The sequence below is a fragment of the Xenopus laevis genome, chromosome 8L, assembly GCF_017654675.1.
Source record: "Xenopus laevis strain J_2021 chromosome 8L, Xenopus_laevis_v10.1, whole genome shotgun sequence".
NCBI lineage: Eukaryota > Metazoa > Chordata > Amphibia > Anura > Pipidae > Xenopus > Xenopus laevis.
The window spans coordinates 123,618,056-123,642,278 of record NC_054385.1 but is presented as its reverse complement, the minus strand read 5'-3'; the positions used below and the strand labels follow the sequence as shown (position 1 = coordinate 123,642,278).

The following is a 24,223-nucleotide window of genomic DNA, read 5'->3' as shown; positions in this document are numbered from 1 at the left end:
AAAGCCTTGACACATTATATATGTTTATCATGTTAGCATAAGGCCTTCTATACTACTATAAGGACCCTCTAAACATCCCAATATCTTCCACTGTTGGTGCCCACATTCTCCACCAGTCCAAAGAAATGTAGAGGTGCAATGCATTGGCTTGATGTTCCCATACAGTGCAAGCACTGACCTGGATAAGCAAGTGGTGCATGATGATGGCAATGGAGATAGGGGTCAGTTAGCTGAAGCTAATAATAATAATACTGTTTCTACACTCAGCTGCCATTCCTAAGAATCAACCCATTTCCATACAGCTAACATTTTAAACCCTCAATATCCCAAGCCTGTAAAGACCCTGTAGCCTTACAGTACTGGAATGGACCTTGTGGCCAACTTTGTAGGGGAAGTTGCATGAAAAAAATTTAATATTTTCTGAACCAAATATAGTTTCAACTGGGCCACTTGTAAGTGATCCTGAGGGTAGCAAAATCCATGTCTAGGAAAAAATATGGGTGCCAGAGGGCTTAAATAAATTACAAACTCATTTAAAATTAGTTTCGGCTGAACTTTGAATGTATGGTGCATTTCATAATCAATCCATTTATGACTGAGACATACCAAAAAACATTATTCCATTACAATGAGTATATGAAAATTATGCCTAAATCATAATATATCAAAAATATAAATTGCATGCTAGTGATTGATCATATAAAATCGGAAGAATGTACCATTCAAGATTCTGAGCAAGAGAATAAAAATGATAAAGGTAATTATGGGTAGGATGCACTGCATTTCACACTTCAGCCTTTAGATGTATCAAAAAAATCTAATGTGTTGATGGTTCTTGCATTTTGGGCTATTTTTTAAAATATAAAATATAGGGTATTGGCGATAAAAATGCATTATATAACTAAAATCCCCTTTAAAGTAGACATGTTTTACATTGCCCTGGACCATCCAAAAAAACCCATCCTTATGCTTTGGAAATGCATAAAACACCAGGTAATTTCAAGAAGCCTATTAAAATAGACATCACAAATGCAAATGTATCAAATTCCTTCCAATTATGTGACTCTCATCTGGGAAAACTTCCAAACTTGTTGTGGGATCCAATTTCACTGTTGCTGCAGTGAAGGTGGTGATTCAAATTTAAGTCTTCATATTAACACTGATACAGTACATTGAGACGTGTCACTTAATCATCAGATGACCAGGAATCTTCATCGTCTTGCAGACTCTTTGTAACCAAAACTCCTTCATGTTTGTCATTATTCATTTCTTGATTGGATGAAACAAGTAATTCTTCGTCTACTAAATAGGACTCTGCAATAGTCTTAGCTTCCTCCTTGTTAGTTTTATCAAGGTATGGGTTTTGTACTAGCATGGTAAGTCTGTCTTCTTGAGAAGATTCCAGATATTCAGAACTAATGATGACCTTCTTACTTTCAGCAAATAAGAGGACTTCTTCTGTTCTGCTGCCATCTTTTGGTTCCGAGGTTTCGAGCAAAGACTGGAAGAGGCCTTCACTTTTCGCCTCTGACATGGCATATTTAATAATGGAATCTTCTGGAATATCTTGTGCATCTAAAACTTCACTTTCCATCTCAAAGCTCTTTTTGCTTAATACTATTTTACTATAGCCATTTTCCGTATGTCCATTTAACATATCCTCTGTTTCATTATGTTCACTGACTTCTTTGTGCACTCCATTTACCTTCTCATCATTTCCATCAAAAGAAAACTCACTCCCCTCATCATCTAACTCTTCATCTTCAGATTTGGAATCTTCCTGTTCAGATGTACTTGATACTAAAGGCACTCCTGAAGGAAATTCTTTTTCAGTCTCTTGTGTGTTGTCTTCCACGTTTTGTGATGAAGTTATTTCATAGGCTTCAGAAGTTACAAGTTGTATATCAGTAGAACTTTGTTGAGTCGTGCTAATACTGTTTTCTTCCAATGCCACAACATGACCGATTGCTGTTGCATTTGGTGACTCCTCATATGAAGAAGCTGTGCCTTCATTGTCTGAGATTACACTATCTTCTGATTGATTCTCATCTACACTGTCATTTGCTGGGCTTATTGACTGGTTCTCACCTTCCAGTAAGTTTTTATCTGGGTCATTTGTAAATTCTATATTCTCTTCATGGCTTTCATACTCATAAGTTTCCTTTTCACTTACATTAATATTTCCGGTAAGTTTGTTGGTTTCACCATCAAACTCAAGTGTTATTTCTGTTTGCTCTGTCACCTTTTCAGCTATGATGATATTTGTTTCTGACATTTCTGAGACCATAAAGTCAACTAGACCATCGCATGGGTTTTCATTCAGAATTTCAGCATTTTCCTCTGAATCTTCTGACTCCTCATTATCTCCTAAATAACATGGTTCCTGGGCTAAACCCGAAAGGGAAGTGACTTCCACTTGCGATGTTTTATCAACACCCAGTACATCCCCAAATTCTTCTTGATTGGATTCTTCATCTTTAGAAACTGACTCACTAATGTCTCTTTCCTTATCTACATTAACTGAAGTTGTAAAAGTAGATGCTCCAGATTCATCATTGTTTTGATGTTCTTCATCAATTTTAGAATCTGGTTGTTCAGTTAAATCTTCAAATTCATCTTCTAGGTTGGGTAATGGTGTTGCATCTGGCAAGGTTTGCTCTAACTGATAATCTTTACTAATTTCAGATTCTTCACTTTTATGGGAGTACAGTGAGATCTCCTGTGAATCAATAGATTCTTCAGATTCGGAATTCTCATTTTCTATCTTGCTCTCTGCTGGTTTGAAGGGGTTATTCTCAGTTTCTTGCACTTCCGGTGATTCTTGATCAGGGTCTGCCACAGTTTCATATTCTATATGATGAGCGATTAGTGTCTCGGTAGGGTTCTCACAAAGCTGTAGATTTGCACTACATTGCTCCACAGTCAGTTCTCTACCCTCATCATGTGAAAGATCTGTAGCAAACTGCAGACTATCTGTGACTTCAATATATTCTGTTTCATTCTCTTTTTCTAAGCAGAGCTGTCCACCATTATCTTTGGTATCCTCCATTGTTTCCATTGAACTGACTTGCTCATCTCCCATAACTTTTGTTTCAGACATCAAATCTACAACATCATTCATTTGAACTGACTCATTTTCTGCTTCTCCTGAAATATCTTCATCCACATCTACCCTCTCAGAAATTTCTTGGTTAAGTAATAAGTTTTGTTGAATCTCCACATTTTCTAGGATATTGTTTCCATCTTCAAAGTCTTCTTTAATTTGATATTGACCACTATCATCATCCTGAATACCTACATTATCATCAGCAGCATATTCATCTGTAAAGAGATCACCGTGTTCTTTATTTGCAGCCAAGCTTTCATTAACATCAATCGTAGCAAGTTCAATATCAGCAATTCTTTCACCTAGCTTCTCATCAATTGTAAGTTCATCATCATTAACTGAGCTTTGATCATCTGCATGATGCAAGATTACTTCTTTCTTTTCCAACAAATCATTATTATCTTGTTCATTAGGAGGATAATCAATTTCTTCTTTGTCTAAATCCTCCTGTTGTCCAATATATTCTGACATGTCTGACATGGTCTCTAGTTTACAAACAACATCACATTCTTCTTGACTTAATTTAGTATCCTCATCTGATCTGATATATTGTTGATCACTTTCCTGCTCTGTTTCAGGGTTATTTTGTTCTTCCTCATCTTGCATACCCAGTTTATCCTGATTGATATCAGATTCACACAGCAATTGAGCTGAAACCTGATGGTCAATAGTCTCTTGACAAAACTCTTCAACTTCATAACCTTCTTGCCTAAACTCTTTAATATCCGTCACACCAAATTTCTGATTTCCTTCATCTTTAAAGAGTTGATTTTCCTCTTTCAAGTTTTTATTTTCTTCCAGATCACTTGATTCAAGCCTCTGGGGCTCGTCATAATTGTTCTGAAGACTGTCTTCATCTTCATTATGCAAAATATCTACTTCCTGATCAATATTACTTAGCTGGTCAACTTCCTTTTGAAATGACTGCTTCACTTCTTGCATAAAATCTACAACTTGATGATCAACCTCTTCAATGTCAAAATCCTTTTCAACTTGCTCACTTATGTCCACATTATCTTTTGCAAGTTGGCTATCTTCTTCCTGTGCATAACCTGGACTTTCCAAATCAACAGTATTCTCTTCCAGATCACTTGATTCAAGCCTCTGGAGCTCGTCATAATTGTTCTGAAGACTGTCTTCATCTTCATTATGCAAATAATCTACCTCCTGCTCAATATTACTTAGCTGGCCAACTTCCTTTTGAAATGACTGCTTCACTTCCTGCATAATATCTACAACTTGATGATCAACTTCTTCAATGTCAAAATCCTTTTCAATTTGCTCACTTATGTTAACTTCATCTTTTGCAAGTTGGCTTTCTTCTTCCTGTGCATAACCTGGACCATCCAAATCAACAGTACTCTCCTGTTCTTTCTGGGTTATCTGTGATCTACTATTCCCTTCATCCGCAAATGTTTGTTTAGTATCATCTTCAACATCACTTATCTGGTGAATAATTTCTTCAACACTAACATTCTCATTGATTTCCACTGGGATTTCACTTGACTTGTCATCTTCTCCTTGCTCTAGTCCTGTATTGTTGTGTTCCACATCAATAAACTCTGAAGTCTTAGGTTCTTTATGATGACTGTGTTCATCCAATAGTAACTGATTGATATCTGTTGACTGATTTAAAATATTTTCATCAGCAGCCATTTGAACATGATCCCCATCACCATTATTATCTTGTGAATACATTATCTTTACAGTGTCTGATACTACACTGCTAAATTCCACATTCTCCAAATGTTCTTGATTGGACTGGAAGATATGTTCTTCAGTGTTACTTTTCAAGTTTGTGATGAGTTCATTATCAGTTGACTTGTCCTCAAAATGTTTGCTATCAAAGGACTGGGAGTTCTCAGAATAATTTTCTTGGTGGCTTGTAGATTCGGTAAAATCATCTTTGGAAATGGGTATATATTCCTTCTCCAAAAAACCATTAAGGTTTTTGCTTATGGTTTCAACTTCTTCAACTTTGTCTGAAACTATTTTTGATTCTTTGATTTCATAAGACTCAATTGTCCTGTCTTGTTGGACATCAGGTTCATTATTTTCTGGAGTATTTGCTTTATCGTGTTCATCCTGTTCATTGGAATCAAACTCTTGGGTGACTTCTTGGACATTTTCCTCATATGTACTTTCCATTTTCAGCAAGTTGGATAATTCTTGTTTTTCAAAATGCACTCTCTGGTAGCTAATAGATTCACTAATAATCTCTTTGATTGGGTCTGCTTCAGCATTAATACCTGGGTATTCTATTTCAGAAGCATATTCATTTTGTAGATTCTCCAAATGTATTGGTTCTTCTTTTATTGCCTTTAAATTTAAATCTTGACCTGCATCAAAAGTATAAGTCACGCTGCTGAGATCTTCCTCCAATGACTTCAAAGCAGACTCTAAAGGATCTATTTCTAGAACTTTATGTTGAGTTGATGTTACTGGTTTACTCTCGATATGATCCACAACACTAGTTTTCTTAATTTCCTTTTCTTCTTTAATACTAGTGTTCCTATTCGAATCATTCAGTCCCACAGCATCTTTTTTAACAATCTGTTCATCTGTTGTTTTATGCAAGCTCTGGGAATATGTGTGGGAGCGTGTTTCCGTTTGAGCTCTCCTGAAAGCATCACCAGTAAAGGTGCGTGTTTCTAAATTGCTTTTAACTGTTGCTACTGTCTGAACTTCCTTGACCTGAGGTGGTTTGGTGTATTTTAGACCTTGAGTCTGAAGAACAGAGCTAACTTTCTGAAACTCTTTGGTAACAGGACTTGTCCTTACTGGAGCCGCAGAACTTTTCACAGTCAAGAAATTGTTTAGAGATGGTCTTTGCAGTTCATTTTTGTCACCAATCTGTTTTTTGCTGTAACTTTGTCTGTGATTCCTGGAAACAGCTTTCCTTGTATCTTCCAATGGTCTTCTTCTGAAATTATTATGTTCCAACATGGAATCTAAAATGAAACAAACAAAAAAAAGTCAGAGATTTTGTAGCATGACCTATTCATACTAAGCAGTTCTTACTTCCACTTCATACCACAATAAAGCTTGGTCTAAAATATGTTTTTCATTTTGACTACTATAAATTTTTAGGCTCACATATTGCAGCAATCAGGCAGTAGGTTCAATGTCATAATAAAAATAAAACACTGGAGCATGTGACCAAAAATCAAAGTAATAACTAATGAATGGCCTTAACAAACAAGCAGTATTTAAACATCATGAAAATCACAAAATATAAAAAAGTAAGCCTATTTTACTATATTTCTATCTGTAATACAAAAGTAATTTAAAGGGTTCATGTTGTTAGACTTTATCTAAATTAGACAATTGCTAAAGAATGCAAAGGCTATGTGTTTGTCCAATTAACATATGACTGAACAGAATGGAGTGAAGAATTGGTGGAAATGCTTTTGAAATGCTTTTGACAATAGTACCTACTGTAAATAGACTTCTCTTTGTCATGACTTAAACATGGTGTGTAATGGAAGAGGATGACAGTCATCATCCGTCCTACTCTGAATGTACTCTCGGATGTAAGGGCTAGTCCACACGGGGAGATAGCCCTGCGTTTGCGGTCGCGGCGACAAAGCGCCGCGCCAGTCGCCGCGACCGGCGCAGGCGACAGTTTTGTATGGGCGCCTATGTAAAAACGCCTGTGCTAACCACACGAGGCGATGCGCTTTTCAACAGTCGCCTGAAAAAGCCTGGCGAGGCATTTTCAGGCGACTGTTGAAAAGCGCATCGCCTCGTGTGGTTAGCACAGGCGTTTTTACATAGGCGCCCATACAAAACTGTCGCCTGCGCCGGTCGCGGCGACTGGCGCGGCGCTTTGTCGCCGCGACCGCAAACGCAAGGCTATCTCCCCGTGTGGAATAGCCCTAAAGGGTAACTTAAATCTCTTATCTACTGTGTTATCTACTCTCTGTTATCTACTGTGTATCCTGTGCTTGAATGGCTGCCCCCCATGGCTACACAGCAGCTTGTTTATATAAACTATAGTAGTATTTATCTGTTATCTACTGTGTATCCTGTGCTTGAATGGCTGCCCCCATGGCTACACAGCAGCTTGTTTATATAAACTATAGTAGTACTTATCTGTTATCTACTGTGTATCCTGTGCTTGAATGGCTGCCCCCATGGCTACACAGCAGCTTGTTTATATAAACTATAGTAGTACTTATCTGTTATCTACTGTGTATCCTGTGCTTGGATGGCTGCCCCCATGGCTACACAGCAGCTTATTTATATAAACTATAGTAGTACTTATCTGTTATCTACTGTGTATCCTGTGCTTGAATGGCTGCCCCCATGGAGAAACAGCAGCTTATTTATATAAACTATAGTAGTACGTATCTGTTATCTACTGTGTATCCTGTGCTTGAATGGCTGCCCCCATGGTTACACAGCAGCTTGTTTATATAAACTATAGTAGTACTTATCTGTTATCTACTGTGTATCCTGTGCTTGAATGGCTGCCCCCATGGCTACACAGCAGCTTATTTATATAAACTATAGTAGTACTTATCTGTTATCTACTGTGTATCCTGTGCTTGAATGGCTGCCCCCATGGCTACACAGCAGCTTGTTTATATAAACTATAGTAGTACTTATCTGTTATCTACTGTGTATCCTGTGCTTGAATGGCTGCTTGAGAAAGGGGTTACACCCCGAAACGTTTCATCCGCAATAAACGAGCAAGGTTATACCTGCTAGTAATACCCATGCTGTGCCGGTGTGTCTACGCTGCTTTTGAGGTTGTCCAATTCCTCTATCATCGAGCACCTGGGATTCGTTTGTTTTTGGACGGCCAGGGTGTGCGAGTGTAAGTCTGTTTTTTTTACAATTATCCTTGAATGGTTGCCCCCATGGCGAAACAGCAGCTTATTTATATAAACTATAGTAGAGTTTCTGAAGCAAATACTAGTTGTAACAGTGCAGTTCAGCACTACATTATATTGTCTTTACTTTAAAACACTTTCATTATTTTGTGTAACTGTTTCCTTTAAACTAGACTACAAATGCCAGCACAGTAACTCGTGATGCACAGACCTAGCCATCTGCACAATCTTTTAGGGGAGCAGAACTACTTGCTGCAGTAGGACTAATGAATTATTATTAAATTGATTGGTTGCTAAAGGTTACTACAATAGTAAAACACTTTGATTGGCATTGTGAATTTCACACAGTCCTTTTGTTATACCATGCTGGTGCGTCCCACATTTGTTTATGTCGGCAACAAATACATTTATTTTCTAATTTAAAAAAAAAAACTTCATAAATGGTATCTTACCATTAAAGGTGCTAGATCCTCTGTAATCGATGTCTATCCTTGTATTCTCTGCCTCTAGAAGTGACCTAAAAACAAAAACCAATAAAGTTGTGGCTTTAAAGCTGTTAGTGTCGATACACATATAAACAGCAATTCACATTGTGAAAGAATGCTCTGTTATACAGATAGCTAGAATCTCAGCTGCCATAAAGCAGGACAGGACTGCTGCTTACAATGGGGATCAGATAGGATCTGTGCAGCCACTGGGACAGAATGTTCTGTTATACAGATAGCTAGAATCTCAGCCATAAAGCAGGACAGGATTGCTGCTTACAATGGGGATCAGATAGGATCTGTGCAGCCACTGGGACAGAATGCTCTGTTATACAGATAGCTAGAATCTCAGCCATAAAGCAGGACAGGACTGCTGCTTACAATGGGGATCAGATAGGATCTGTGCAGCCACTGTGACAGAATGCTCTGTTATACAGATAGCTAGAATCTTAGCTGCCATAAAGCAGGACAGGACTGCTGCTTACAATGGGGATCAGAAAGGATCTGTGCAGCCACTGGGACAGAATGTTCTGTTATACAGATAGATAGAATCTCAGCTGCCATAAAGCAGGACAGGACTGCTGCTTACAATGGGGATCAGATAGGATCTGTGCAGCCACTGTGACAGAATGCTCTGTTATACAGATAGCTAGAATCTCAGCTGCCATAAAGCAGGACAGGACTGCTGCTTACAATGGGGATCAGAAAGGATCTGTGCAGCCACTGGGACAGAATGTTCTGTTATACAGATAGATAGAATCTCAGCTGCCATAAAGCAGGACAGGACTGCTGCTTACAATGGATTCAAACACAGTTAATAAACAACTAGTGTGACAGAATGCTCTGTCATTATGAAGATAGTTGGACTCTAAGTCAGGGATCCCCAACCTTTTGAACCAGTGAGCAACATTCAGAAGAGCAACACTAACATGAAAAATTTTATTGGGGTGCCAAATAAGTGCTGGCCATTTTGCAGCCCCTATGTGGATTGTCAACCTACATTGAGGCTCTGTTTGGCAGTACACCTGGATTTTATGCAACAAGAACTTGGCTCCAAGCCGGGAACTTAAAAATAAGCTCCTGCTTTGAGGCCACTGGGAGGAACATCCAGGGAATTGGGGAGCAACATGTTACTCACGAGCTACTGGTTGGGGTTCACTGCTCTAAGTCATAAAGCAGGGAAGGTTTGCAAAAAAGATTTAACTATACTACCGTGTCACCCCAAAGATGATTACAAAATGACTCTACTTTCCAAAACATTACTTTGTCACAAATACTAACATCGTTTTTAACGGTGTCTTTTTTAATTTTTTAGTTTTGTATGCCATTGTTTAGCAAAATATTTAGAAAGTGATGAATTTACATCCCAGCACAAGATCTTTGCACTTTTAAACTCATTCAGTTAATTGACATTATCAGATAGTGTTATCCATTGTTGTACAAGCTCAGAGTCCAGCTTCAGGGTCGCACAAAGACACACACACACACACACACGCAAGCCCTTGAGATGTCTACTCGGAGACTTTTATTGAGGATTTATTATCCAGGACACAACCCTGGGGTATAATGGCAAGTCTCAAGAAAGAAATGTTTAGCTGTAGCCCCCCAGTGAGAATCATTGTCATGCTAATAAGTGACCGGCTTTTGTTCGGCGCCAACCGCAAGTCCGACCTTATTAAATAGGGAGAGAAATGTAGCAGGGCAGGCCGGGAGGGAAACAAATTCCCATGGATAAAACAGCCTATAAATTAAAAGGGCAAGAAATCTTAATGGGGGAGGGGGGTGAAGCTTATAGCATTTGTATTTCTCTTGAATGGAGTATTTCTTTTAGAGGACCCACAAAAGAACCGACAGTTTCCCATTTATTAAAGTGCAATTCTGCAAATTACAGATTCGCAGCCGTTTTATTCACTTCTGGGAGCGCCATGTGCTTGTCTCTCGCACGATCTCACCCCTTAGACCGACTCCTGCGGGGAAGTTCTTCCAGTTCACTATTGAGACTCAACAATACTGCTCAGACCTACCACGCCGAATCTGGGGGCTTCCACCACCTCCACTTGCAGAGTCTGCACTTTGGGGCAAATTTAGTAAAGGGCGAAGTGACTAACACGGGCGAAAATTCTATATAGACCCTAGCGGTACTTCGCACTCTAACGCCAGGCGAATTTTCGCTCTGGCAAAGGGACGTAACTACAGAAATTCACTAAGATGCGGATTTTACTAAACTTGCACCAGACTTGCCTTCGCCACCTCAGACCAGGCGAAGTGCAATAGAACAGATAGGACTTCCTAAAAAAATAGTTGAACATTTTTCTAAGTCCCAAAAAACGCTGGCGTCTTTTACTTTTTCAGGGTGATAGGCTGCAAAAGAGCGTACATTTTTTGGGGGTAACCAGCTTCCCCCTACATTCCCTAACATATGGCACATAATACACTGGGCTCATGTGTAGGGCAATTTAACAACTCTATTTTCTTTTATTAAGGTTTCCTGGGCTTGTGTAGTGTAATGTATTTGCTGCAACATATACGTCCATTCAACTTTAACTTCCCGCCGTATGCAAATGAGCCAACACTAGCGCAACTCCGCTTCGCTTGCCGCAGTAATGATAGCGCAACTTCGCCAGTGTTCGTCGTCCTGGATGCAACTTTGGATTTTAGTGAATTAGCGTTGTCCTGGCGAATCTACACCTGGCGAAGTGTTGCGCTGTGAGCAAAGCCATCGCTGGCGAATTTTCAGAGGTTAGTAAATTTGCCCCTTTTTGTGTAGAGGAGACGGCTTGAGGTTTAAAGTCTTCACCGGAACCAATCAATGAGACAAATGGGCTCATTTATCAGTGGAATTCCAGGTTCACCATTTATTCTACAGTAGGAGACTTAGCTCCCTATCTAGTAAAACTACAACTAATAATGATTGACTCTATGAAGTGTATGGGACAATAGATGCAAGTTGAGGCATTCCATGGACAAAACACTGCCAGTATATGGCTCATGTATGGAGCCCACAGACAAGCCCACCCGACCGATATCTGGCAGAAAATTGTCAAGCTATTAATTGGACTATTTGATTTCCCATCCAAGGACGACTGCATTGACGTGTTGATGTGGTCCTCATTAACAGGCCTGTTGGCCCTGCAGTGGAGTAACTAGATATTATTGGGCCCCAAATCAAATTATTTCTCAGACTCCCAAAATGTCTAGAGGTTGACTTGTTTTACCAATATTTATTTTATATGTATATTGTATATGAATTAGGATTTCATGGGGCCCCAATACCTCCTGGGCCCCCCTGCAGCCGCAAGGTCTGTTTCCTCTATAGTTACACCCCTGCCTGGGGCCAATGATTGGGTCAGTCCAATTTGGCCCAGCGTGTGGGTTGAATCGGGCCCAGCTCTGCTTGTTTGGCGACCTTGCCAAAAAACTTTAGAAAAATGAACCTTTAGTAGTGATGGGTGAATTTGCGGCTACGAAAATTCGCTGGCGAAAAATCACCGGTGTCAAAAAAAAATGTAAAAAAAAAAAATCGAGACGATGGCGCAGTTTCGCGAATTTTTCGCTGTTTCACGTATTTCACGGGCACAAATTCGCCCATCACTAACCTTTAGCATTTAAAGGATAACTAAACCCTAAAAATGAATGTGGCTTAAAATGCCATATTTTATATACTGAACTTATTGCAGGAGCCTAAAGTTTCAGCTTGTCAATAGCAGCAATGATCCAGGACTTCAAACTTGTCACAGGGGGTCACCATCTTGGAAAGTGTCTGTGACACTCACATGCTCAGTGGGCTCTGATTGGCTGTTGAGAAGCTAAGCTTAGGGCTCGTCACTAATTATCCAGCAGAAAATGAGCTTCCCTGTAATATAAGCTGATGCTACAGGTTTGCTGATTATTAAATTCTGATGCTAATTGCACTGGTTTCTGTGCTGCCATGTAGGAATTATCTGTATTAATTACTAATCAGCCTTATATTGTGACATTTCTATTCTATGTGTACTGTATATTGTGAGTGGGTCCCTAAGCTCAGTAAGTGACAGCAGCACAGAGCATGTGCAGTGAATCAGCAGAAAAGAAGATGGGGAGCTACTGGGGCATCTTTGGAGACACAGATCTTTACTGCTAAAGGGCTGTGGTTGCCTTGGGCTGGTACAGAAGCACAAAACATAATGTACAACATTTCTACATACTTCTTTAGTTTAACTTTCCTTGTCCTTTAAATGGCAGCATTTTAATATGGGATTACCCCAATGGCACAAACTACCAGAAAATATCTGATATAAACTCAGGTTTAATGGAAAAGGAAAGCCACATTGACTTGGGGTGTCGATATGTAAATCACCTCCCCAGTGGATTTGGCTTTCCTTGCCCTTTAAATAGATGGGTGTAAGAACAGACTAAATAATCTGTAGTCAAATACAATTCTATGTTAATATATGAGAGTGCAATGGATATGGTTTGACGCAGTGGAGAGAGAGTTTAGATTTCTCAGGTGACTCTGCACTTTATAAGCTTCTCGTTGTATAAACAGCGAGGCTTTAACTGCAGACTCTGTGAGTGTCCTGCCAGGCTTATTTGGGTGGAAAAATATTTTTAGTTCGGCCACTTTCTTTGCTAATATAAACTGCCTGTATCCTTATTCTGACTGCTATTATTTGTAATATGGGCCGTATTTAAAGAGCTCCTTACAACATGCTGGGACTTAATGGGGTTGTTCACCTTTAAAGTAACTTTTACTTTTTTTTTTTTTACTTTTTTCATTTTTTTATCATTTGTGTTTTTTTTTTTTTAGTTATTTAGCTTTTTATTCAGCAGTTCTCAAGTTTACAATTTCAGCAGTCTTGTTGCTATGGTACAAATTCCCCTAGCAACCATGCATTGATTTGAATAAGACACTGGAATATGAATAGGAGAGACCTGAATATAAAGATAAGTAATAAAAAGTAACAATAACAATACATTTGTAGCCTTACAGAGCATTTGTTTTTTTTTTAAATGGGGTCAGTGACCTCCATTTGAAAGGTGGAAAGAGTCAGAAAAACAAGGCAAATAATTAAAAAAAAATAAAAAAAAATGTAAATAATGAAGACCAATAGTGATGGGCGAATTTGTGCCCTTTCGCTTCGCCGAAAAATTTGCGACTTTCCAGTGAAATTCGCAAAACTGCGAAAAATTTGCGAAACTACGCCGGCATCTCATTTTTGACACCAGCATCCATTTTTATTTTTTGACGCCGGCGAATTTTCGCCAGTGAATTTTTCTGGCCGTTTTGCAAATTTATTTGCCGGCGGGAAATCGCACAAATTCGCCCATCACTAAAGACCAATTGAAAAGTTGCTTAGAATTAGCCATTCTACAACATACTAAAAGTTACGGTAAAGGTGATCCACCCCTTTAATACCCAGGCACTGGTGGTAGTGGGACCAATGAGAGGGCCAAGGTTATAGACATTATTTCTCGACACTAAAATGCAAAGGTTCATTTATACATAGAGATTCTCACTTGAGGTCCAGTTGTCAATAGCCACCAATCAGGTCTTTGGTTTTATTTTCTAACATGTCCAAAACAAATTGCTGATTGGTTATTACACAGAATAAAAAGTTGAGGGCATTTATGCCGCACATTAATGGGGATGTATAATACGGGTATGGGACCTGTTATCCAGACTACTCAGGACCTAGTGTTTTCATATCGTAAAGTCTACTAGAAAATCATGTAAACATGAAATAAACCCAATAGACTGGTTTTGCTTCCAATAAGGATTAATTATATCTTAGTTGGGATCAACTAGAATATACTACTTTATTATGACAGAGAAAAAGAGAATCATTTTTAAAAGTGTGGATTATTTGGATAAAATGGAGTCTATGGGAGATGGCCTTTCCATAATTCGGAGCTTTCTGGATAATGGGTTTCCGGATAGCAAATCCCATAATTGTGCTGTAAAATGTGCTGAAAAGGTTAGATCTGACGGATGTGTTACCATGAGACAACGTGAGGACTTTGCCTAGAAGCATTAAATGCTTTGTACTGTTTTGTTTTGTATTACTGCTGAATGCAAATATTACTAAAGAAAAAAAATCCAGGCAACCTCCCTTTCTTATTTCCTGCAACCGTGCAGATGAATCTGTTATTCCCTACTAGTGATGGGTGAATATATTCACCTGGCACAAATTTGCGGCGAATAAATCCAGGACTCTCTGGCAAAAATTTGCCGGTGAAAATTCAGATTTTTTCGTGAAAACGTTTGAATTTGCACGATTTTTCTTCAAAACGTTCGAATTGCATGATTTTTTAGTGAAAATGTTAGAACTGCACAATTTTTTCGTGAAAACATTAGAACTGCACGATTTTTTAGTGAAAACTAGTGATGGGCAAATTTATTCGCCAGGCGCGAATTTGCAGCGAATTTGCGCAATTCGCCGCCTGCGAATAAATTCGCAAAATACCCGGGAAAATTGGCCCGAAAAAATTCGGCATAAAAAAAAACGGGCGCCAGCGTCAAAAATGAGACGCCAGCGCCGTTTTGCGAATTTTTTGGCGAAGCGAAACAGCGCAAATTCGCCCATCACTAGTGAAAACGTTAGAGTTGCACAATTTTTTCCATGAAAACGTTCGATTTGCACAATTTTTTTGTGAACTTTCGGATTTCACGATTTTTTGTGAATTTTTAACCGTTTGGCAAATTTTGTGAAGCTGGAGAAATTCGCCCATCACTACTCCCTACCCTACACAGGGAACAAAAGGTGGAAATTGTGACTCACAGCAGTCAATGGAGACATCTGTATGACAGTATTAAGTACAAGTGGCTAAAAGGAGAGAAATATTCCAGACGCACACACGAGATTTCCGAGTTTGGGCCTCCCCGAGATTGTTACCTGTATGTGGCCACCTCCAGGCTGAGGGACATCTTAAGGTGCATAAGCTGCTGTCTGTCCTCTAGAACTTCAGCAATCTGAGCTCTAAGGTCCTGTTTCTCCTGTTCCAAAGCTTCAGCCTCAAGCTGCAAATGAGAAGGAAAAGCCGATCAGTCCTAAGCAAATTTATACAATACACACATCTAGTTCTAACTTTCTGAATCTCCTAACTGCTAGTTGATCCAGAGGAATGAAGAAAAAAAAAAAAAAACATCGAAGTCTCTAACCCTCCCTTGTTCATGGTGAAATTGGATAAAGTGGGGTGTTATGTTAAGATTAGACTTTACTTGTCCTTTAAACTGGTGGTTTACCTTTAAGTTAACTTTCAGTATGTTACAGAATGACTAATTCTAAGCAAGTTCTCAATTGGCATTCATGTTTTGTTTTTATAGTGTTTGAATTATTCTGACTTTGGCCAGTTTTCAAATGGGGGTCACTGACCCCATCTAAAAACAAATGTTCTGTAAAGCTATAAATGTATTGTTATCACTACTTTATATTACTCGTCTGTCTATTCAGGTCTCTCCTATTCATATTCCAGTCTCTTATTCAAATCAATGCATGGTTGCTAGCAATCAGATGGCTGAAATTGAAAACTGGAGAGCTGCTGAATAAAAAGCTAAATAATTTAAAAACCACAAATAATAAAAAATATGCAAATGGTCTCAGAATATCACTCTCTACATCATACTAAAATTACATTTAAAGGTGAACAACACCTTTAAGACACATCCAGTGGTTTGTCTGTTTCCACAGCTAAATGTTCTTATAAATAATAGTGACAGAAGCTCAGAAGGACAGATACCATACGCATGGCTATACAAGGGTACAGGTTAGGACCTGTTATCCAGAATGCTTAGGGTTTTCCCGGTCTTTCCGTAATTTGGATCTTCATATGTCTGCTAGAAAATCATGTAAACATGAAATAAACCCAATAGGCTGGTTTTGCTTCCAATAAGGATTAATTATATCTTAGTTGGGATCAAGTACAAGCTACTGTTTTACTATTACACAGAAAAGGAAAATTGGAATTATTTGATTAAAATGGAGTCTATGGGACACGGCCTTTCCATAACGCAGAGCTTTCTGGATAACAGACTAGGCTGCCACTGCCAAGTAAAGGAAATCTCTAGAGCACAGCACCAGAAAATAAACTGTAAAAAAATACAAAAAAAAAATAATTATATATATATATATATATATATATATATATATATATATATATATTGCATTTTCCCAATACAGGCATAGGATCCATTTTATCCGGAAGCCCATTATCCAGAAAGTTCCAAATTACGGGTTCCAGAGACTCCATTTTAATCAAATAATAAATTTTCTAAAACAACGATTTTTTTTTCTGTGTAATAATAAAACAGTCACTTGCACTTGATCCCAACTAAGATATAATTAATCCTTATTGGAAGCAAAACCAGCCTATTGGGTTTATTTAATGTTCACATGATTTTCTAGTAGACAGGGTTTTTCGTTGGATCGACGCCCGCTGACAAAACGCAAGCGATATGTCGGATTGGAGTCGCACGCGTCAAGATATAATTGGACTGGATGAAAAGTCGGAGGTAACAACTACACGGTCCGACTGTCGGATGAAGTTGCTGCTTTCTGCGTCCACATTCCGACAGTCGTGTTGCGTCGGATGTAATGTACTTTTTACCTGAGACTTATCATTCAGTCCAATTAGAATCTTGACGCCTGTGTCTCCATCCGACTTATCGCGTGCGTTTTGCCGTCGGGCGTCGCTCCGATGAAAAACGCTTGTGGAGTTCTACCCTAGAGGTGTGGAGATCCAAATTATGGAAAGACCCCTTATCCGGAAAACGCCCCGTCCTGAGCCTTCTGGATATAACTAGGTACGACTGTATAGTTTTCAGACAAAAGAAAACCCTTTTCAATAAGACATTCATGTCCATTTACGTTATTTTACTAACAGGGTCTATTCAGGAACGAGACATATGACACTGACAATACACCCGGGGATTTTGCAGCATTTATCTTTATTTGTGACCCTTTTATGTGGCCCTAAAGGTTCAAGGGTTACATTTATTTACATTCCATAATGACTGCAACTGTCCCAGTGGGATTCCACTCCAGGCAATTACTGACGTCTGTGGATTCTCCGGCCGTGTAATAAAGTTAAGTGGCCCAAATGAAATTAAGGAGACTAAAATACTAACCATCTGCCGGGCTAATATATATAATTCAGGAGGCAAAGCAGCTGTTTCCCGTTGCTTCAGAATCAAATTAGCCCATGACCCTGACATAGCGAGTGCTGGATTGGGGGGGGGGGCAGCCTGAATCCTTTGCTACGTTACCTAATATAGCGTCTCCTATTAGTAGCTTGGAATTAAAGGAACAGTAATGCCAAAAAAGAAAACCATTTTAAAGTAATTAAAATATAATGTACTGTTGTCCTGCATTAGTAAAAGTTATGCGTTTGCTTTAGAAAAACAACTATAGTTTATATAAATTGGTTGCTGTGTAGCCATGGGGGCAGCCATTTACTCTGAAAAAAGAGAAAAGGCACAGTTTACATAGCAGATAACAGATAAGCTCTGTAATAGAATACAATGGTGTTCTACACAGTGCATTTGGTATCTGCTATGTAACCTGAGCCTCGAATGGCTGCCCCCATGACTACACTGCACCATGTTTATATAAACTATAGTAGTACTTATCTGTTATCTACTGTGTATCCTGTGCTTGAATGGCTGCCCCCATGGCTACACAGCAGTTTGTTTATATAAACTATAGTAGTACTTATCTGTTATCTACTGTGTATCCTGTGCTTGAATGGCTGCCCCCATGGCTACACAGCAGCTTGTTTATATAAACTATAGTAGTACTTATCTGTTATCTACTGTGTATCCTGTGCTTGAATGGCTGCCCCCATGGCTACACAGCAGCTTGTTTATATAAACTATAGTAGTACTTATCTGTTATCTACTGTGTATCCTGTGCTTGAATGGCTGCCCCCATGGCTACACAGCAGCTTTTTTATATAAACTATAGTAGTACTTATCTGTTATCTGCTATGTAACCTGTGCCTTGAATGTCTGCCCCCATGGCTACACAGCACCATGTTTATATCACCTATAGTAGTGTTTTTGAAGCAAACACACCAATGCAGGGAAACAATACATTATATTTAAATTACTTTAAAGCACTTACATTTTTTGGTGTTACTGTTCCTTTAAAGGACCAGTGACATTCCTTTTATAAAGAAAGAATTTGTTTATACATAATGAAAAAAACCCACCAAGACACATTTAACTTTAAATTCTTAAAGTCTTTATTAAGAAATAACTTACTGATACTCCTCTTCAGAAAAGGTGACAGGGAGACGATCGATTTCTCCTCCCTGCCTTGTATATGAGATAGCCAGGGAGGAGAAATCGAGCGCCGCACGATGGATCATCGGCCTGTCACCTTTTCTGAAGAGGAGCGCAAGCGGAGTATCGGTAAGTTATTTCTTAATAAAGACTTTGCAAAGTTAAATGTGTCTTGATGGTTTTTTTTCGTTATGTACAATAAAAAAAATGTTTATGTTATTGGTCATTTAAGGAATCCTTAAGTGTTTATTTATTTATATATTGATTCCCTAGATCAGTGGTTAAAGGGGTAGTTCACCTTTAAGTTAGCTTTTAAGATGTTATAGCATCGCCAGTTCTAAGCAACTTTTCAGTCGGTCTTCATTATTTATATATTTAGAATTTAAATTATTTGCCTTTTTATTCTTCTGACTCTTTCCAGCTTTCAAATGGGGGTCACTGACCCCATCTAAAAACAAATGCTCTGTAAGGCTCATCTTTCTATTCAGGCCTCTCCTATTCCTATTCCAGTCTCTTATTCAAATCAGTGCATGGTTGCTAGGGGAATTTGGATCCTAGCCACTGGTTTGCTGAAATTGCAAATTGGAGAGCTGCTGAATAAAAAAGCTAAATAACTTAAAAACCACAAAAAATGAAAAACAATTGCAAATTGTCTCCAAATAGCATTATCTACATCATACTAAAAGTTATTTTAAAGGCGAACAACCCCTTTAATTGCTCCCTAGATATTCCTGGAAGTATGGCTGAATAACTGATATGCCAATGTTTTTGCTTAAAGTCCCCGGGGTATTGAAGTGAAGAACCCAACCACGGGCCAAGATCAATGTCTCTACTAATGAACAGTAATAATAATAATCCTACATTTGCCCAACGTTGCATACGGAGCATAGTGCATGTCTTTTAAGGACTATTATACCTTTTATTCAGCCATAAGGGAAGGTGGGCACACTGATCAAGAAGAACCTCTGCAGGACCACCCAACTGGAGATGTCCCCTATTCTCTGTGGAGCTCAAGTAGATTTAACTTCTAGATTTCCTATCTACAGCAGCCATTCCAAAAATTACTATGGCTGTGCCATAACTGCAACGGACTTGTGCCAAGCAAACCTCATCCTAATACCATTATTAGTTGCCTTTCCTGCGGAAACTGGGTCCACACTGTTCTATCAAAGTTATTGGGAAGTAGTGGGACAGTTTGGGGCACTTCTCTCATTGTGCCGCCCATCAAAGTTATTAGGCCAACGTTACTCAATGTCGCTAAGTAATGGACTATAGCAGGTGTTGTTATGTATGTAATTTCCTTAATTAATGCTGCTTATTGTACTTCATTTCCTTTGTGTTCTCATTCAGTGTCATGCAATCTCATCAAGTGCCGGAATTCCTGTAGTCATATATGGCTGAGATTCTAGCTATCTGTATAACAGAGCATTCTGTCTCAGTTGCTGCACAGATCCTATATAATCCCCATTGTAAGCAGCAGTCCTGTCCTGCTTTATGGCAGCTGAGATTCTAGCTATCTGTATAACAGAACATTCTGTCCCAGTGGCTGCACAGATCCTATCTGATCCCCATTGTAAGCAGCAGTCCTGTCCTGCTTTATGGCAGCTGAGATTCTAGCTATCTGTATAACAGAACATTCTGTCCCAGTGACTGCACAGATCCTATCTGATCCCCATTGTAAGCAGCAGTCCTGTCCTGCTTTATGGCAGCTGAGATTCTAGCTATCTGTATAACAGAACATTCTGTCCCAGTGGCTGCACAGATCCTATCTGATCCACATTGTAAGCAGCAGTCCTGCCCTGCTTTATGGCTGAGATTCTAGCTATCTGTATAACAGAACATTCTGTCCCAGTGGCTGCACAGATCCTATCTGATCCCCAGTGTAAGCAGCAGTCCTGCCCTGCTTTATGGCAGCTAAGATTCTAGCTATCTGTATAACAGAACATTCTCTCCCAGTACATATAAAAAAAATAGAAATGAAATAGAAATAAAATAGTATCCATCTTAATCAGGGACTGACTCACTGGTTGTTGGGAATGATCTCACAACTGTAACTCATTTATACTTCCAGGAACACTTTCCTAGAGACATATCCCATGTACATATGATTTATGTATATGTGTCAGATGGAACATTCCTACTGGAGACAACAGCATTGAACAGGAGTCAGTACCATAATGTTTAGGGGGGGGGGGCGACAGGAGGGGCAGATACTGTACAATCACAATGGAGCTTATTCCCCAGACAATAGAAACAGACAGATGAGCTACTTTAGCTCTGGGATCTTTGTTTCCCAAACATAGCTGGTGTGGCTTTCCCAAATGGGATACATATAGATTTCTTAGTAGCACTAAAACAGTTGTTCCCCTGAACCCTTGCAGGGCTGCATAAACCTCCATTACAATCATTTTTATAAGCGCTGTTGTGCTGCCTTTTATTGGCCAGCGGTAATACTATTCTACATTTACTCCATGTCTGATGCTTTGTGTCCTTGACAGTATGGCAGCTCCTACCAGTAAATACAAATAGGCTGAACTCTCTACTATTTTACAGGCATTTTCAAATGTGGCATTAAAGATGTTGAATAGTGTGATACACTTGGAGTTAAAAATAACCTTGGAGTTAAAAATAACTGAAGGCGCTGGTTGTTAAAGGGACAGTGCATGGAGGGTATTTCATTTCATATCAGCAGTGGAAGCACTATGGCAGCTCCAGCTGGTACTGATAGTAGATTGAGCAACCTGTAAACAAGGCCCCATTTTTTTTATTACCATGTCTATTCTTATTGTGATAATGCAATATATTAAGCTATATAAAGTACAAATGGAATAACTGTTGTGATTGTTGCATATGTCTTCATATGGGGAGCTATAGATTTTGTTTCATAACACTTAAGGGGTTAAAGAGTCTATTTCCAATCTCTAGCGGCTGTTAACTTGGGCACAGAATTTTAGAGGAATGACCAGTAAATGTCATTAGCGATGCTGCACCATCACCATTACAACAGGTGTCTCATTTAGTAAATGGGTGCAACTTTTTACTGCATTATGGGTAAAACAAAACATGCAAAATAGCCCTATTTTTTGTATTTATTACTATACATTCTAGGTCGATGTCATTAGAAACTCTTTGTTATGATTGGTTAAAGTACTCACCTGCAGCTTTTCTTCCTCTTCCTTCTGTTCCTGCCACTGCTTGGAGAGAAGGTCCTCCAGAGCCTCCTTCCTCATCTTGAGACTCACTAATTCTTTATCCAGGCTTTGCAGCAGAAGCCGGTTCTGTTTGTTTTCATCCAGCACCTTTCTCAGGTTCTCCTTAGATTCGGACAAACCGGCTTCCAACACTGACAGTTCACTCTTGTACTCCTCCACGGCCCCTTGCCAGATCTCTGAGAGTTTCCTGGCATAGTCTTCAACCTCCACGGGTTTAAAGGCTATGGGAGCGACCCTGAAGTTCTCCAGTCTTTGGGAGAAGCTTGCAATCTCTTCCTCCATCAATGCTTTTTCTTCTTCATGGTCTCTGAGGATGTCCTCCAACTCTGCCTCAAGCTGGCCAAGTCTTTCTTTCAACCAGATCTGTGCTCTTGTCTCTTCTTCCAACAATTTCTTACTCTCAGACAGTTCTTTCTTTGCATCTTCCCTTGCTTGCTTCTCTTCCAGACACCTTTGCTTTATAAACTCGATCTCTTCATATATGCTGTCTCTTACCATTTCTGCTTGGACCATATCTCTGTGGCCATCATCCAGAGCATCCCTCAGCTTCATCATCTCTTCGTGATGCTTCTTCTTCCAGCATCTTTCAGACTTACTACTCCTTAAACTGTGGATTTCTTTTCTGAGCAACTCATTCTCCTCTTCCAGGGCTTTGACTCTGGACAGATAGGCTTCCAGACGTTTGTTGAGGCTCCACATTTGAGTGGACTCTTCTCCCAGTGATACTGATGCTAAGTAACCTTCCATTCTTCTTTATTGATGTAGTGTGAATCCCAGGGAACTTTTCCTAGTTGTGTCCAACAGCCAGACAGAAGGGGCTTCTGCTGGGCGCCTGAATGAGTGAGCAGATTGAGAAAGTGACTAAGGAGGAGCAGAGCTCATCTATTCATATACAGCATCTGGCTGGAGATGGGAGGGACCCAAATTAACACACTTCTTAACCCATTGCACTAAGTGAGGCAAGCGCTATATTAACTCATACCAAGGCTATTGTTATAAGAAATATAGGCTCAAAGTGGAAAAGTCTTTATCAGGAAAGAAATGAAATCATAAATGTTTTTTATGAACTCACTACAAGTTTATAAAAAAATGTTAATAAAATAAAAACAACTAACTTTTGATGAGTGTACCCTTTTTTGCTTACACTTAAGGGCACATATTGTATCATTCATATAAAAACTACATTTTTTGAATTTAATTTCCTAAAGAACCGACAAATAAACATCTCCTGCTTCGGTTGTTTTAACATAAAGTAAACAGCTCCGTTTTGCAGCAAAACAGTCATAGATTAACTGAAATAAATTTACAAACAAAACCTTTTACAGGATTATTCTCTTTGCAAGTATAACTCCGGATTCATATTTCCAGTTAAATATCTGTATTGTTTAGCCTAGATTTAAGGGGTTGTTTATGACTGCGAGGACTCGCTTATCTCCCTACGATTAGTTGTGCAAAAATCCCAGTGAGTAAAGGTACTTGCCTCAACAATATTCTCCTTACACTTCTGTATAGTCGGGCTCGGTATAGTTCTTTATATGCCCTCTATTAGTGATGGGCGAATAAATTTGCCAGGCACAAATTCACAGCAAATTCGTATCGAAGTTGCGCTTTTCGTCATCGCCGAAAAAATTTGCAAAACTCCAGCGAAAAATTTGGACTCGCATGGGAAAAGTCGCTCGCATTAAAACTGTTGCACAGTCAATAGTGATGGGCGAATTTATTTGCCAGGCGCGAATTTGCGGCGAATTAGCGCAATTCACCTCCAGCGAATAAATTCACGAAACGCCCGAAAAACGGGCGCCGGCGTCAAAAAAACGGGTGCCGGCGTTAAAAACGAGACGCCGTTTCACGAATTCGCCCATCACTAACAGTCAACGCTTTTCAACACTTCGAAAGTCCACTGAGATTAACGACAGCGTCAAAATTGAGGCGGGTGCCAAAATTGACATGGGTGTCAAAATGATTTCCGCGAATTTTTCGCCGTTTCGCACATTTCACGGGAAATTCGCAAATTTTCCGGCAAAACAAAACGGAAGAAATTTTCCCATCACTGCCCTATATCTCCTGTTTTCTGGCAGTATTTGTATGAAATCTATTTTTTTTTTTGGTTGTACACCCTTCTATTGAGCACAGCTGCAAAATACATTGGTGCTTTATAAAAACTTGGTAGTAATAATAATATCGTTCCCCAGGATGACAGATTTCAATAACCGGCATTTAGAAAATCCTAAAATTCTATCTAGATGACAAGCAATCCAACAGTTTGGCAATGGGAGCATTGTGCCCCCTTGTGGAGCAATTACAGTATGCGCTGCTTTGTAACC

At 39.2% G+C, this 24,223-nt stretch overlaps 1 protein-coding gene across 1 annotated transcript; it reads right to left on the bottom strand.

Annotated features, from left to right (window-relative positions):
- Window positions 1-618: 618 nt before the first annotated feature.
- nes.L (nestin L homeolog) lies at window positions 619-22,767 on the bottom strand. The gene is made up of 4 exons (XM_018231440.2): window positions 21,843-22,767; window positions 15,302-15,426; window positions 8,397-8,461; window positions 619-6,057 (listed from the first exon to the last, which is right to left on the bottom strand). Exons 1-4 carry the CDS (start codon window positions 22,644-22,646, stop codon window positions 1,187-1,189), a joined length of 5,865 nt encoding a protein of 1,954 aa, XP_018086929.1. The 5' UTR covers window positions 22,647-22,767; the 3' UTR covers window positions 619-1,186.
- Window positions 22,768-24,223: the final 1,456 nt, after the last annotated feature.